The following is a 17,293-nucleotide window of genomic DNA, read 5'->3' on the forward strand; positions in this document are numbered from 1 at the left end:
GGTAGAAAACACACTGAAATAGGTTCCTAAAGGGCAGGGTGATTACAAGTTTTAGAGAACAGTGCCTGTGTGGATTAAGTAAAATTAAAAACAGAGTCACAAGAAACAATGTGATTATATTGAGATGTTCTATCCAAACAATTTCTACCACTGTTGTTCTTAAAATTAAGAATATCTTATCAGTTGTGCAGGTTAACTAGAGGTAAAGCTATTAGAGCTGGAACAAGCTTTATCTACAATTTACTGATGTGTGAAATACCTGGTAAACTTTTAAACGTCTCTCTTAAGAAAAGCTTCTCATTTAATGGAAAAACATTCAAAGGCTGAGCCTACCCGGTTTTGCTAGTATGGAATCAATTTACATGCAAAAGAAGCTAGCCTGTTCATATTCATACTGTTGATGAGGGACTGCTTTTTGGGGGTTTTTTTGGAGGGAGTTAAAAGTAATGTGTGTGTAATGCAGTTTGAGTCCCAAGATCCAACATCTTGGCAGTTGGACATAACAAAGCTGAGAATATAGGAGTGAACGCCAGGTGTGCCAGATCCGTGCACAGATTTCTTCCCTGAGCACCGTTTTTGCCAGGCAGATTATTCATTTTATTTAATTTACTGCTCTGTCACCACTCTGCATAGAATACCACACTCATGGAGCATATGCAATAAGCCATATCCCACCTACTACTTTAGTACTGCCAAGCAGAGGGGCCTTTAATTCCTGCTAGAGGGCCTTCCTCTTTCTGTCTTAGCAAGAAGGTGGTAACTCCATGGCGTGAAGTGGATCTCCTGGTTGTGGCATCCCATGAGGAAAGGGATGTATTTGTCACACTGGACACGTGTAAATGGTATCAGTTGTAAAATACATGCTATGATGAATCCCCTTCTGCAAGGTAGGGTCTAGTTGTAGGGCAATTAACCTAGAGTCAAAAGGGAGCCATTTGCAGAGACCACCTCTTGACCACCTTTGGGATAAATGGAGTTTTCCTCTGCAGTTTTATGTGGCTATGATTTTACTTCATATAGACATATTTGTGATGTTTTAAAATGACAGGTTGGGTGACTGTAAGGAGTTCAGTGTGGATAGGCTTCCAGAACTGCTCATGTTCTCCTCTCTGTATCTCTCTGTTTTTCTTGTGTGCTTCCAAGTACTTTGTCACATACCATTTTGCCATGTCTAATATTCTCAGCATGTGTATGTTGTGTGGTGTGTTGCTCAGACCTATTAAAAGTGGATGATGGCACAGCAACGTTGCAATGTAAGTTACTGCACTGGATGACTGAGAAGATGATTTAGACTTGTAGTTTTTTGTAAGGTTATATGTAAACATCTCCTAAACAGCAAAACAGTTTCTTATGGGAGAAAATAATAACACTGCTGTGATGCTAACAAACATGAAAATAAGCAGAATTTAATTTCAGGGAAGTGTAATGTCAGCATGCTTCAAAATTTTTTGGAGACCCTTCTGTGTCGTTCTAGGCTGGACCCTTCATGTTGGTTGCAGATAGGACATAGTCAATAGACTATCAGCTAACAGAATTAGGTTTTAAAGTTGTTTTATCATCATGAATCAAACTTATATAAATGCTTAAATTTTACCTTCACCCACAGTGTGGCAGTGCATTCATTACAAATGCATGCTCCATATGTATAAGTTGATGTCTTTGGGTGTGACTGTTTAGAGATAATGTTATCTGAAGAAAGTCTGGATCATTAGCTTGTGTAATACACCAAGCTGGTAAGTTGCTTGCAGTTTGAGTTTTGATTTTGTGTTACTTCATTATCTATATCACACTTTCTTGAAAGACAAAGAGAAGAAGATTAAATATGTGCTCTACACTTACTTGTTGTCTGTTCTTTTTGTTTCCCAAGGCATCTTGTTGCAGAAGTGCCAGGAAATAGGTAGAGAGCCTGTTATATAGGTAGCCTATTTCACTGAGAAGTATAAAGTACATTTTAAAATAACTCCATGAGTTATTCTAGGCACATTTAAACTGTTTGCTCTTCAGCTTTAAACTGAAATGTGCAAATTATGATTCAAGACACTGTCTTCCATATTGGACAGGTTGGAGACCTAGGTGATGCCCTTTCTACTTGATTTTGTCATTTAAATGATAAAAAGAAATTGGATACTAAGAATTCCTGTCCTGTCTTGCTTGCATGTTTGTTCCTGCTGTTTGTCTTTTCAAGATTTTCAAATAAAATTTGTTAAAGCGAGGAAAGAGAAGAAACTGACAGAAAGCCATGCCGAAGTAGTGGAAAACACTGAACAAAAGAGTCCCCATTCCCAGTCTGGTATTTGATTCAATATGTTTTGATATATTTATTCAGTATCAACCTTATATTATTAGTGTGTTTCCTGTAGAAAATCCTTGGCAAACTGTCCATTTGACCAAGCTGCCACATACACATTGTCTGTATAAAAGACAATAGCAATCAGCTTGTCCTGATGTAAGCGTGGCATTGGTGTTAAATTCAAGCAGATCAGTAATGTTTTGGAGAGCCATGAAAATGTAATATTTGGCACTTGGTCTTTGGATCACATTGGTGATATAGTTTGTAGACTATAGAACATCTCCTGTGCTTGTTTTCTAGAGTGTATGTGCAGTCTAGAAAATGTATGTATATGTTTTCATAAGTCTCATTTGTATAGAATAGGTGTAAAGCATCTAGGTCTGGGAGATAAATACTAAAAATTAATTTATTTCTCAAATCAGGGTTAATATTTTAAATATGAGCAATATGAGGACCTCTGTACTTATTTCAAATTACTCTTTTAAAAGGTATCAGGTGTTTGCATTATTTATAATAGATGGTATGCTGAAAACACTTCTAGTTTCCCAGTAAATGTGGGAGAATATAGATTTAGAGAAGTAGTGCCTTGCTAGTGAACTTACACATCAGTTGAGGTAATAAAGGACCTATGCATTGTATCAGAATTGATTTCTCTCCTTGGAGAGAATTCCATTTCTCTCCTTGCTGCACCAGCTTCCTTTAGTTATCTTGGATGTTTGAGCTGTGTTAAGGTCTGGTCACATATCCCCATATTCCTGTTCTAAATAGCTGAAGTATTTGGCTTGATGTCCTAGACTACTCTCTCTTGTGTCAAGATGAACTCAAACGACCCATAACTAAGAGTTTTATCAGAATTACTCCATTCTGAAGCCTCTTCCGCTGTGACAATTTCAACATGTCAAAATCCAACACACACTGTCTGGCTAGCCTAAGGTATATGGAGGCTGTAGTGTAGCTGTAAGAGTCCAGAGGAGGCCACTAGGGTGGTTAGAGGGGTGGAGGACCTCTACTATGAGAAGAGGCTGAGAGAATTGGCTTTGTTAAGCCCAGGAAAGAGACTTCAGGGTGACTTAACTGCCCCCTTGCAGTAACTAAAGAGAGCCTGCAAGAAAGATGGAGAGACTTTTGACAAGAGCATTTAGAGACAGGCCAAGGGGGAATGGTATCACACTAAGACAGTAGCTTTTGGTTAGGTATTAGGAGGAAGTTCTTTGATGTGACGGTGAATGGGTTGCTCCGAGAAGCTGTGGATGCCCCATCCCTGGAAGTGTTGAAGGCCAGATTGGATGGGTCTCTGAGCAGTCTGGTCTAGTGAAAGGTGTCCCTGCTCAGGAGCTGGATGGTCTTTAAGGTCCTTTCCAGCCCAAACCATTCTATGGGTCTTTGATCATGACAGCAGTTTTCAGCATAGGTGCTGTTATCTAAAACTTAATTCTGCTAACATGAATGAAATTTGCTTTGCTGCTGAGCAGGTCCCCACAAGGGTTAGAGCAAACAAATGCAGTTCTTATATCTGACAGTGATAAAGACAGTAGTAATTTATACTTATGTACCTCTGTTTTCCCACTTTTCTGTGTACCAACAACCTACATGCTTCCTTTCAAACCTCGTAGTAAAAACCTTTCACTGCTGAAGTAGTTTTACTAGTTTTCTTTGTCTTCAGGTCATTTATTGAGCTCCTAGAACAGTGCAATTGAATACAAAGTATTCCTGTATCAAGAATCTTTTTAAAAATAAGAAAAAAAGGATGGAGAAGAGTAGTTCTATTTCCAGAAATTATAAGTATTAACTTTAGTTTTTACTTACAGGTAGAAAATCAGAAGTAATTCAGTGTACAAGAAACTGAACTGTATTACTTTTTCAGAAATGTCACTTTGAAGTCTCACATCTTGTTCTTCTCTTTATTCCCTGTCCACTATGCATTAAATTTTATAATGTTTTTGTACACTTAGAAGTAGTTCCCTCTAAATCTTCCAGTGCATCTCGCAGCAAGGCTTTGTCTAAATCCAAAATGGTGGAAAAATTTCATAAGGACAAGAAAGATTCATACTTAAACAAAGAAGAAGGAGCCCTCGCTTCTGACAGTCCATGCAATTCTGAGGGTAACAAATTTACTGTATTTTATATGGTATTAAAAAGGTAAAATAACTCAATTCTGACAGTCTTGGTCAGATTAGGAAAAAAATAAGTTACTTTTTTGAGGTAGATGTTTGTTATTACCACTTTGAGTCCTTTGTTTTTAAATGTTTCTCTGCAAGTATGGTCATTATAAATATTCAAAGTGAAACTCAGGTTCTTATTTTAATTCATTTCAAGTGGCTGTACTTGAAAAAAGAATACCATATATCATTAGTCTTACAAAATGTTGCTTAGAAACATACAGGTAGTGAAATCTTTGGCATTCAAGATAACTACTTAAGAAGCTTTTAAGAGAAGTAACAGATACCCACCCCGCAAAAACAAATGGCTCTTGCTAACCTCACTGAAATCCATGGGACTGTTCAAACACAAAAACACAATTAAGAGACTTAAATCCATATGAGTCGATATTTTCTCCAGGTTTGATAAGTTTCCCAGAGTTCAGATTGTGTAGGATGAGAGAAAACAAATATTTTTGCCTTCACTAGCAGCGAGTAGTGTGTGTGGGTGTTGAGAGTGGCTAAGTTGCCATGTTTAATGGCTGCAGAAACAGTATTAGATTTTCAGATTATTAAGGAAGTTGCTTTTTTAAAAAAACTCTTTATTTGACTCAAACCCTGGCTAGCAAAATATTTAAAAATTAGTAGATAGCTTGCATAAACCCTGTGAAGCCTTTAAGATCAATGTACATCTGGTGAGAAATTTCACTCTATATCAGATGATTTAAATTAAAAAAACAGAGGAAAATGTTTTCTTTAAACTTTTGTTTTATTAAACATTCTAATTGGGTTTTTTTACTGTTGTATAATCCCTTCTCCTTTCTTGCAAATCTCTACATAGGAGGTCAGTTGCAGTTAGCATTTGATTCTGCTAATATATTCTCATTCAAAAACAGGGTGTTGGAGGTCTGATGAGGGTTTGGCTAATCTAAATCTCTGCAAAAAACCTGTCACCCAGCTGCAAACAGACTCCTATTTGCTGTCTTGAAAACTAGAATAGAGTGCCATCTGAGTAAATTACTTTAAATTACTGCATTTGGCTACCTGAGAAATGGGCTATTTGTAGTTTTTTACTTCTGTTCAGCACTTTGAGCTTTCCATTTTCTGCTTTTCAATGTAGCAATATGTATTTATATTGGCATTAGCCTTTGTGCGTGTGGAGCTTGCCTTTTAGACAATGTCTCTGACATTGTTTGTTGCGTGCAGGGCAAGTCAGTAAGAACTCTATATTGAGGACAGAGCTGAGGTTAGATACAGGGATGTGGATTTCCAAGGTGTGGAATCTTCTGCGCTTAGCCTCCCAAAAAGACATGCAAGGGGACTTTATCATTAAAATCCAGAAAATAAACCTATTCTGTTTTTTTAAAACGGAGGCTCTTACAATCAGAATGAATATGCTGAGGGCTGCCCAGTAGGGAGGGAAAAGGTGTTGAAGCTCCTACTTTCCCACCTTCCCTCACCCTAAGTGTATTTTTAGTACCAAAGGGAAAGGATTGTCCATTGTCATGATATAGGCAAGTATGGGGTTTTTTAATGGGACTTGTATGGGCTTGTGTAGGGAACAGAGGAAGATCTCAGAGCTGAAACACTTGATCAGCACATGGAAGACTGATTTAGTGTAATTGATGTATGGATCTCCTGTCTCCTGCAGCAGGTAATGAGCTGTTGTCAGTGTCTTCACCCCTTCTGCTGTGCTCAGTACAAGGACACAGCTATATCTCAGCATCATGTGGCCAGGATGAAAAATTCTGAGTGTTACCAACTGAGGATTCATGTTGGAAAAAACAGACTTAGTTTCTGTTCCCTTCTGTGAGAACTGTTAAATAATTTCATGTGTCATTTGATAAAATGCATGAGCAGCTTTTCTCCTATCCCTCCTCCAATGAGAACTTATCCAGAATCTGAGTATAAGCGTGTGTGTTTTGCAGGCAGAAGGGAGTTTTTGAACTAGGAGTGTCCTGCGATATCTGGCTTTTAGTCTTCCGTAAGGAAGTAGATACGGCAGTGTTCTGCCTGAGAGCCAGCAAAAAGTTGTTAAGGTGATGTTGAACCCTCACAACAGTGAAATTGCAATTAGGAGAGAGCAGCTACAAATTGTAGTTGCATAAATGTGTAGAATGGCATAACTGGGTGTTCATCAGTGACTTTTAAGAGACTTTGATTACTATTTTTTTCCTTACAGCCTTTAAGCAGCAAATGAAATGTAGCTGCCAAGCCAATGGCTTAGCAAGTTTAAAAAAATCTATGGTGATCTGAGGTAGTAAATCAAATGAAATGGGCTGGGTTTTAAGAAAGAAATATCAATTTCTATATAGGGTCTGTGTGTGAGATTGTCTTTCATGAGTAATGTGACAGTAACTCAGGTGCATTTGACTCATGCTGAACCTTAGGTGTGTGTGCAAATATGAAGGATAGAAAGATAATGTTTTTAATAGCTTAATTAATTAAACAAGATTTACATGTAGAATCAGTGGAAATTAGGTGAATGCGACTTGTGAGACGGCACATCTTTGCAGTTGCAATGCGTGATTAAAACTGGTGGTTCTGGAACGAGACTAGAAAAATGATGTGTCATGCAAGTAACTTTTAGATGGTAGTCAAGAATATTGCAACTTTGTTCCTAGGAATGCTTGAAGCCAATGGAAACTTTCTCAAGGTGCAGAACACTTCACAGCCTGTGGGAGAAGGTCATGAAAACATGGATGTGGAAAAGATGCAGCTTGAGAAAAGTAATGGAGATGCTGTCTCTTTGAGTAGAGACAGCCTGGAAACAAATGGTGAGAACTGAGAGCCCAACCATTTCATCAAGTTAACTAAATCTAAATAAGTTACTATGAAATTTTTTACCTTAATTCATTTCAAGATGGGATTCTTCGCTTCTGTCAGCTGTGTCATGAACTGAAGTCTCCTAGTACTAGTTTGTAATGATTTGATACCATTAGTACTTTATAAGTCTGTCTGTAGCTGTTGTTAACTATTTTGGCTATTCTGTGTGGACATACAGCACAGACACCATTTATTTTCTTTTTTGAAATTCAGATTCAGTTTTAGCTTCTGGGCCTAATCAAAGTATTGTAGGAGCTGGATTGGATACCTTGGAAGAACAAGAAGAAAAAGAGATCTTCTTTGCCAAGCTTGAACAAGAAGCTTCCTCTACTATTGATTATTCAAGATTAAATAAAGAGCTGGATTCCAATGATTCTGTTGTACTAGCACCATTTGTACGGTAATTTAGGGGGAAGAAAGGTTGTGGACGGTATTAGTGGGCACATGTGGGTGGGTATAGCCACTGAGATTTTGTTGGATGATATCCTGTATATAATTTCAGACAGGTTTTTTTTGTTTATTGTGGTTTGCTTTTTTTCTTCAAGACAAGGGAAGAAATGAGCTTAATAAATAAAAGTGAGAGCATGAATTAGTGATGATTGGATGTAGCTCCACAGTCTTGGGCATAACTCAGTAGAAACAACTCAACATTCATAATTGTACAGAGTAACTAAACAAAGATGTAACAACTGATAATAACAAGAAAATAGATCAGGAAACATTCTATGTCACTTTAGATGTGATATTACAAATGAATCTAGAGGAAAGATACCTAATCTTCATAGACTAGGGCAACCCATTTATAATCAGTTATGTGAAAATAAGTTCCAACATCTGTGAGAGAAATGGATGAAGGAGAAGTTCAGGCTGCTCTTGGTGAAAATGCTGAGTTCAGAGGCAACTTCTGATATGAAAATGGTTAGAGAAACAGAATTCTGGAGAGCTTTAGATAAGGGCAAAACTTCTGTTTTATGGGAAAAAGGGGAAAGAAAGGAGAGGTGGGTGATTTTTAAAATGATTTTGTTAATCCAGAATGACTGGGTCAGAATAGGAAGCAAACCTTGATGGTAAAAATATTTTTTGAGAAGTTAATGTAGATGTTGAAAAGAATGCAGAAAGGGAGTGTTTTTAAGAGTTAGATTGAGAATTTTAGCTGTGAAATACTTTATTTTAATAATTTCTGACACTTTTACAACTTTTCTTACCTTTGATTTGGTTTGTTGGACAAATTGCAATTTTTTCTTTTATTAATAATTGTAAGAAATATCAGAGTGTAGAGTTCCAAGAAAAAAAGTATATTTATTTGCTGTCCAAAAAGAGAGTAGAATTTTCATTTTATTTCTCAGAAATGAAAATGCTGAAAAAGAAGAAGAAGAACCTGCACATGAAGAGAAATCTGGTAATGCAATCTTTTATTTCACCTGTAGTTCTTACATCAGCCTTTTAGGCTGCTGTTGCATTATGACTGCAGCTGTTATTCATACAGAGGGATTAAGGTGTTTACTTTTGCTTCTGTGCTTTTCTTTTCTGAAGTGGATTTTTAATCCATTGTGAGCCATAAGACAAAAAAAGGGAAAAAAAGTAGTAAAAATCCTGCATCATTCATGAATGAAAAAAAACCCTCTGATGTTGAAATTTGATTTACTCCAGTGTCTTGTCGTCTGTATTTTGTGCCATCTTCTCATACCTGAATTTAATCTCTGTAATCTGCAGTATTACTCTTACCTGATTTCCCCACAAAATTTTCATGCTACATTTCTTGCTTATTTGTCTTTCACTTGTCATGTCTCTTTATTTTATGCTTCATTGCTGTCATATGATAGTGTGTATTCATGTAATTTAATGGATTGTATTTTCAAATGTATATATTCAGCTGAACTTTTGAGAGGTCCTGTTGTCAGGATTGAATTTCCCAAGCATAAGGAGGATGTATTTGTAAACCATAAACACATAAAGAACACATTATGATCCAGTGTTTTGCAAGGGTTCTAGGCTTAAGTGTTACAGATAATGCAGACACTGGAGCCTGTTAACCACAGGAGCTGAGGGGGAGAGATACAGCAAAAGAGAACTGAAACTTGTCAAAGGATCTAGGTAACTGAAGGAAAAGCCTTTGGCTTGCTTGTAAAGTTCATTCTCTGAAACACGTGGGTTTAAATAGTGCTTTGTCTTAAGAGTGGCTTTTGGCCAACCAGAGCAGGTCATAAGAAGCCAAATTACAGATTCTGAGCCTCAAAACTGTCTGAGTGAATGTACAGAGTACTTTATCTGCAGGGTTGGAATTGCATCATTGCACCCCTAAGTGAGAGAGAGTAATTGAATAAAAGGGGTCAGTTCAAGTACACCTTGAGACAAAGCATGTCTGATCACAAGGCAGCTTCCTTTGAATTTAGAGATATTATGTGTGACTTTCACTGTAGTTTTAGTACCACACTCAGTTTTGGAAACTTTCTATTGCCTTTGTAAAAGGAGTAACATTAGCAGTAGCTGTTCTTAGATGAGGCCTTGGGGAAAAGGAAGTAGCTGTCTCTTAGTGCTTTATCTTCCTTGAGTATTCATTCTGTTTGACATTTACTTTTACTCTTTTAGGTAGCTACAGTGAAGATTTTGAAGAAGAAACAGATACTAATCCTGCCCTTAAAACTGAAGGAGATCAGGTGAATCAAAACATCATGTCAGAAGTTGATTTAAGTCTTCAAGAACAGGTATAGCTTGCTAAATGTTTCTGTTACTTGCAGGAATTTTAAAAGCTCTGCAATATGTAACTAAATATAGTAAACCTTTATATGATACATACTGTCTGAAAGAATATTGTGGCTCTCAGACTATATCTTTCTATTAAGGATATGCACTTCCCTGTGCTAGGTCATAGAAGGGGTTAAGTTCTTCACAGGGTTTCCTGCTTACTCCTCCTTTGAGTTAAGAAATGAAGATGGAAGTGCACAAATTATGAGCTCAGGTGGAAACTCAGCCTCAGGATGGGTAGTGTCTAATCTCTCAGAGCTTTTGAGTGACGCAGACTACTGCAATTAATTCTGTGCAGAGAAGCCCTTTGGACAGAGGACCCAAAAATCTTCACTGTATGTATGAGCTGTGAGGGCACTGCTGTCCACTGGCTTATTTCTCATGTGTAGCCCATGTGGTTGAAGCACATGGCTGCATCCCTGGAGCACACATTCAGATTTGGGCTTTTTTCAAAAGAAGTCTATAGAGCATCATGTAATCATTTTCACTAGGTAAACTTATTTGGGTTTTTTTGTTCTTTTTAAAGAAATTTATTAGAGTGGTATTTCTAGTAAATGTTTGAAAAGTTAGAATGGAGCTGTAAATAATGTCCTTACTGCTACTTAACTTTTGTTTCTCAAATTACAATAAAAGAGAACCAGGAAGGTGCAAAAATGCTCCTCTATGCAGAGGAGCATTTAATTTCTATTCACCTGCGAAAAGATTTATAGAGTACAGGATGTTGAGAACTTTATGGCATTCTAAGGAGGACTTTAGAGAAGCACATATTCTTGGAGAATGAATGAGTGTTAGTTCTAAGTTCTAAAAACTGTTTTTAGGTATTGGACCAACTTCTAAAGTTTGTCCAGTTTTTTTCCCCTGATATTCAAAAAGTAATTGTTTGGGTTTTTGGTTTTTTTGTGTTAGGAAGAAGCAAACACTGGCATGCTGGCTAAAGGTAAAATACAAACTTTGTTCAGTGGAAGAAGATTAAATGGAACTTTCTGAAACTTGCTTACTTGATTTTTACTATTTTGATATTTTTCACCTCATTTTATTGTGTTCTACTGAAAATACATTGAACTTAAATAGTTAAAATAATCTACATATTAACACTTCAAGGTGATCATCAATGTATTTTTATATTTATTACACCTATTCAGAACTCAGACTTGTAATCAGAGTTCATTGGTTTTCCACTAATGGCAATAAAATAATCTGTGTAGTATTTTTTGTATACTTAAGACATCAAGCTCTGGTATACTTCTATTTGAAGTATAAATAAGAGAATTTTTGTTTTCTTTAACATTTATCTTCTTAGTTGTATTGCTTGATTCACAAGATTCTGCTGTAGAGCTTCAGAAGGCCATTGAAGCATCAGATGTAGCTCCAGGGGAACATGATCAGCCTGAAGAAGTCGGTGCAGTTGAAATGAATGAAGCAGGTAAGGGGTACTTTAGAAAAAGATGAAAAATTAAAAAACCCCACCACACAACAAAACTCAAAACCTAAAATCTTCCTTTTTTAAAATAGGTGACTTTTTAAAATAGGTAACTCACTTGTTCTTAGATTACTGGGGAACATTAAGCCCTTGGCTTTTGCCAACAGATCTTGAAAGCAGGAGGAAATACTTCAGGAAATAGTGGTGTTTCTGCCAAACACTTGGTTATTGAAAAGTAGTTTTTGATGCTGCAATTTCATATTTAAATACCATCACCTCTGGTTATTTCTCATATCTAAAATTCTTCTTTGACAGCATTGAACTGAATTATTAAATGCATTCTCTTATCAAACTTCACACAACAGTACAGGCCACTTACCTCCAGATTATGGCTGTGATGGCACCTGTTCAAATAGTCATTTAACAAAAGCTGTTAATTTTGGTACTGTTAAAATATTGAGATGGGGGAGAATGAGGGAGAGGAACACAAACTGTAGATGAGATAATTTAGTAGGCGCTAATTAACTTGGCAACTGTTTCTTTTTATAGGAAAAATTAGATTTTTAATTATTTTTTAATGCACATGATATCACTGTTCCCCACATGATATCACTCTCTCCCCACATAATAGACCAAGCTAGTAACTGGAACCCAGGCTCCAGTGGGATTCTGTTTCCCAAAACAGAAAATCCAGTAGTGTCTCTTACAAAGCTGCTTTTTTCTCAGGTACTTCCTATGGACAAGCTACCAGTGACATGGAAGCACTATACCAGGCATATCATCACATTGATCAGTCTCTGGGGGACACTGGCGAGCAGAAACTGCACAGTTCTGCAATGGCAGTCTCAGAAGGCTTAGGGCAAAGGATTGCACAAAATAATGACATCTATGCAAAAAACATGTCAACTGTTGATTCAGGTAAATAGCTCAAAGGAAGGCATGTATTGTACAAGCTTGTAAAATGAGTGAACCAGTAATATCTATAATAGTCCATTTATGAAACATTTTTAAATGTTGTCCTTGTAACAAATATTTTTTTTCTAGGCTGTCTTTTAATTTATTTTATATCTATTTCTCATAATTTAGATTTACCTACTGTGGAAGAATTGATGAAAACAATTACAGGACATATGTTTAATACCAGAAATTTTGATGTGGACCCTGAACGGTATTTATTTCAAGATGCATTTTAAGACTTGTAGCAATCTAAAGCTGCTAACAATTTGTGAAAAATAGCTCACTAAATAACTTATCTGTATCTTTCTCTAATTACATACTGAAATTTTGTTATATCATGCATTGGCATTATGGCATTTGCAGTGAACTGTTAAATTAATTATACAGTGTTAGTAGGTTTAGACCAGGGATTCCCATACTTACTTCAGGTGATAAGCAGCAATGTTTGTCAAATCATTTGGAGGAGTGTTCATCACTCTCACAGCTAGGATCTCTGCCTTCCCAGTGTTTTGCTCTTTCCCCTTCCCCATACAAGCATTTCAGCCCACATCCTATTCTAGCTCTCCAAACTCCATAATCTTAATTTCAAATTCTCTTAAGATCAAACCTCACTGTTGTGATTCTTACTAACCTATGCTCCGTACCTCCCTCTTATTTGCTGCAACTGTTCTGTCTAGAGCAGACAGCACAGGCCTGGCAACTGTCAGAAATACAGCTTATGCTTAGCAGATGAGTTCAGGGAGCTTATCATGTAACTGCACTCAACAGAAATACTGCTCATTTTTTAATTAGCATTAATTGCAGGCTTACAGATGTTTATCTTGTAGATAATTTTGCTACCTCTACAAAAACAGTTGCTGCTGAGAAGCAGCTCTTTTTACACAGCATGGGAGTGAATCTGTATGACTAAATCTGCAAGACGGGTCTTAAAAGAGGCTTAGTAGCTCTTTGAAATTCAGGCAGTTTTTACAGCTGATACGTAAGGAAAAAATGTCCTGCTTTTTCCAGAGTGATAGAAAAGCAAAAGGCAAAAGTCTTATTATATATGACTTCTCTTTTCTTGTAGTCCTGTGAAACTGGTAGGCAGCACAGACAATGACCTCATTAGCCACTCACCCTTGGAAGACCCCCAGAATAATACATCTTGGGAGAAAAACTTAGTTGAAAAGTTTAGCAGAGAAGAAAGCATCTTTCTACAGACAAGCGTGAATGATAATAACTTTCAGAGGATGACTGAGAAGGAAATTCAGACCAGTGAAGTGCAGCCTGATCTACTAAGAGAAAAAATAGGACAAAACTCTCTGCTTTCACAAGGGAACAAAACTAAAAAAGTAAGTATTACCAACCAGATTTTTGTTGTATGGAAGTAATTTTTAAAGGTATGTATTTTTAGACTGCCTGTCACTTGATTATGCTCTGATGTTAAGAAATTGAGAGACTGTGTTTGTTTTCCTTGAAATTCTCATGTTGCCATTGCTACTGTTAGAGGTCACCAAATCCAGTGTACATTGGGTCCAGTGGGATTCTTCTTGTCCCAGCCCAACATGTGGAAGGCTGCTGCAATGCCATGTCTCCAGCTCAGGACAGTGATGTCTTTGAGCACATGAGCATTGGAGGGACACGTGTAAATGCACAACAGGCTCAGAACAGGGAGCATTTGTACAGAGAGAACAGTTAGAAATGCAGTTCAGTAAGAATATAGGAGGGGCTGCAGTGGTCCATGTCCAGCTGAGTCAGACAAGTGTGCTGACCAGCAACCTGCTCATGTCACCAGCTTTTTTAATCTGTTTTTTTCCTCTATTTTCCAGACTTGTTTCTTACTTCTATTTTGTTATTTCCCTAGAGATCCTGTAAATTTTGCATATTCTTGCAATCATCTCAGACATCCCAGGACAAGATTCATGTAACCCCAAATCTTCTCCTTGTATCCCCAAATTATTTTCTTCTTGCATCCCCTAAATTAGCTTCACATTCCTTTAAGCAATCATCTTTTGTGTGTGTAAGGCATTGTAGGGACAGAGGTTTGGCTGATTTATCCTGGTGGATTGCCCTTTAGGGCAAACAGGTTAAATTTTTTCATTTGTTAGTCTTGGGAGTTGTGTGCTTTGTTTTTGATGATCAAGTTTAGCAGAGTTCCTCTGCCTGCCACTGTTCCTTTATTCATGGCTGGGTTTCTATATCCACTGTGTTTATTAGCCTTTAGTCATGACCTACCTTATTTGGTAAGCAAAAGACCCTGTAATGTACAGTACAATTAAAATAAAGATACATTTTCCCAGATCAATTAAATAGAGCCAGTACAAAGTACTTGCCTTGTGTAGTTCTGAAGTAGTACAATTCTGCAAAATTACTTACTACTAATTTGTTTAAAAACAATGCTTGCCATCACCCTGAGTCTTATTGTTGTGTAATTTTGGTAACTGGTTCTATGTTTTTCACTGGTGAATGCTACCCTCAGTTTACAGCAGAGCCTAAAACTTGTTTTAAACCAATGTGTTCTGTCACAGGCTCTTCGGTCTTGTTCCTTGAAGAATGAAAGATCAGAATCAATGTCAATCAAACCAAAGAATATTAGAAGTCCAGCACCTGTACATAAAAAGAAACCTTCACATGGTCCTTATGGACTGGTTAGAAGTTCTGGCTATGGGAAGCCCAGTTTACTTTCAAAGCAATCTTTTCCAGTCAGTGAAAAGAAAACACCAAAAGAAACTTTCAAAAAGACCTCTATGAAAGCCAAAAGTCTTGCAGATAGAGCAAAATCTAAAGGTAATTGTAAGTTTTGAGAGTTTTGATTCTGAGTTTAAGAGCCAGAGAGATTTGCGTTTTATGCTTCACATTTAAAAAACCCCAAATATCGTAGAGAAATCTAAACTCAAATGCAGTTAAGTACTGATTTTTTTCTGTATTAGCATGAAATAGCTGTGAGAGAGACTTTTATATGAATCTTTTTTCCACTCACATTTACCACCACTGTGTTTGAGACATCTATTATTCACCAGCAGGACTGAAAGAGTAAAAAAAGCTGGTGTTCAAAAAGTAATATCTACAAGTTGACATTTTTCATTACAGTAAATGCAAAGATTTGCTGACTCACTAATTTATATGTTTGAGGCTGAATTCCTGTTCAGAGCTTCTTTTGATCTTTGCTTTCCTAGAGTACAAAAGAGGTACTAAAAAGGAAGTCCTATTTTCTGTTCACGTCTCTTGGAAACACTATGGAAAGGAGAATACCAATGTAATCCTGTGAAAGCTGGGTTGCAAGGAAACTTTTTATTTTGGGGTGAAGCCCAAAGAGTTTCATGAGATAATTCATCTTAAGCTTATTCAGCTCAATTCAGACAATGTTTACTATCCCTGAGGCATGAGCAAGTAACACTACAGGTACCCAGGCTTAATGCACTTCTAGCATGCAGGGCTTTTAAAAGCCCTGCAGGAAGTGTCAGGAAAAGCAGTTCAGGATTATTCACCTGTCTTAGGGAGGTGCTTCAGTGGCAGCTGTTGAACTGAGGGACCTCAGTTCCTCAGTACGTTGATGTGTCTCTCCCTGAGGAAGATGTCTCAGCCTGGTGAAGGTGGTAAAGTGAATGACAAGTACTGAGAAAATAAGACTACAGGCTTTTTTCACACTTGCTCTTCCCTCTCTAGCTATAAGTGTTCGTGATAGTTCAATTTTATGTGATTTTAGAAAATTAATCTCACCTGGCTGCATTCTGCAGGGGCCTCTTCTATAGCTAGGAGGAGGATAGCATTGAATCAAGCAATTGCCAAGTCATCAGTGCTAAGGGAGTACCTTTCTGAGGGGTGTGTGACACTAAAAAGGCATGAGATTTGGAAAAGAGTCATTGTCTGGTGGGGTTTTTATTCAGGTGTAACATTCCTAAGCAGGAGCAGTTGAAATGGCAGTTGTAGTTACTGTCAGAAGGCTGAGATGTGAACAGTTCCATGTATGTTAGTGACTCTGGAGGGATCTTGCCTGATTTCTTACTCCAGTCAACATTTATTTGATGCAACAAATAAATGTTGCATTTCTTTCTATACTGTCTGCACTCCAAAGTCTGTTTTGAAAATTGCTGTGTCTTATCTTCCCCGTAGCTTGAAATATTTTGTGTTTATATATACTTAGATAACTGGCTGCTTCTAAAGTGGAGGAGTGAGATTAACCTTGTTTTGTGAAGGATTTATTATCCAGCTGCATGTTTCAGTTGTTCTCTTTGGTTTTGTTCATCTTGTCATCAGTTCCTTACTTAAAAAAAAACCCTCCAGCTTTTCCGTAGTATATCAGTGTTCTCAACTTTCTATATTTCATTCAAAATTCAGGTTGTAGAATAATTTATATACCTACAGGCTGGATCACATGAATACATATTTTTCCTAAAGGAAATAAAATTCTGATTATAATTTGTTCTATTTTACTTTCTGCCTAAATGAAGAAGCCTTATTTGCTACTAGGATAATAAGATCTGCAGCAAATGAACCAACTTTGGAGGGAAGTATTAACAGAGTTTTGTCTGGCCAATCAGTTGTTAGTAATCTTGGACACCAGGCTGAGGATTATAACAGGCAATATCATCATGTGAGTAATAACCAGTGTTGCTCTTAATATTAGCATGTACAACTTGGCTTGCAAGCCTATTTTTTCAAGGCTTTTAACAATTATCACAAGGTTGGAAAATACTGAAACAGTGACTGAAGACTTCCCTTTTGTCGAATACTACTTTTTGCTTTTAAAATATGCAAATATAATTATACTGCTTTTCAGTTGCTTGGATAGTGCTGTTGCTTTGATGGGTCTATATAATTAAAGTCTCTTATTAAATTCTAAGAATTACTATTTAATTGTAAAAGAAGGTTAAATATAACTTCTACTTATAATATTCTGCTATGAATGTTTAAACAGTACTACTGTTCAGGGATTTT

General features: G+C 36.9%; 1 protein-coding gene across 1 annotated transcript in view; it reads left to right on the forward strand.

Moving 5' to 3' along the window:
- CEP162 (centrosomal protein 162) overlaps positions 1 to 17,293 on the forward strand; it is a 42,488-nt gene that overhangs the window by 7,451 nt on the left and 17,744 nt on the right. The window contains exons 5-15 of the mRNA XM_058801246.1: positions 7,053 to 7,205; positions 7,468 to 7,654; positions 8,601 to 8,653; positions 9,844 to 9,959; positions 10,906 to 10,936; positions 11,300 to 11,422; positions 12,146 to 12,337; positions 12,506 to 12,587; positions 13,443 to 13,707; positions 14,884 to 15,142; positions 16,807 to 16,949. Coding sequence (XP_058657229.1) covers positions 7,053 to 7,205; positions 7,468 to 7,654; positions 8,601 to 8,653; positions 9,844 to 9,959; positions 10,906 to 10,936; positions 11,300 to 11,422; positions 12,146 to 12,337; positions 12,506 to 12,587; positions 13,443 to 13,707; positions 14,884 to 15,142; positions 16,807 to 16,949 — 1,604 coding nt within the window. The remainder of the gene's footprint in view (positions 1 to 7,052; positions 7,206 to 7,467; positions 7,655 to 8,600; positions 8,654 to 9,843; positions 9,960 to 10,905; positions 10,937 to 11,299; positions 11,423 to 12,145; positions 12,338 to 12,505; positions 12,588 to 13,442; positions 13,708 to 14,883; positions 15,143 to 16,806; positions 16,950 to 17,293) is intronic.

Source organism: Ammospiza caudacuta, chromosome 3 (genome assembly GCF_027887145.1).
Source record: "Ammospiza caudacuta isolate bAmmCau1 chromosome 3, bAmmCau1.pri, whole genome shotgun sequence".
Taxonomy (NCBI): Eukaryota; Metazoa; Chordata; class Aves; order Passeriformes; family Passerellidae; genus Ammospiza; species Ammospiza caudacuta.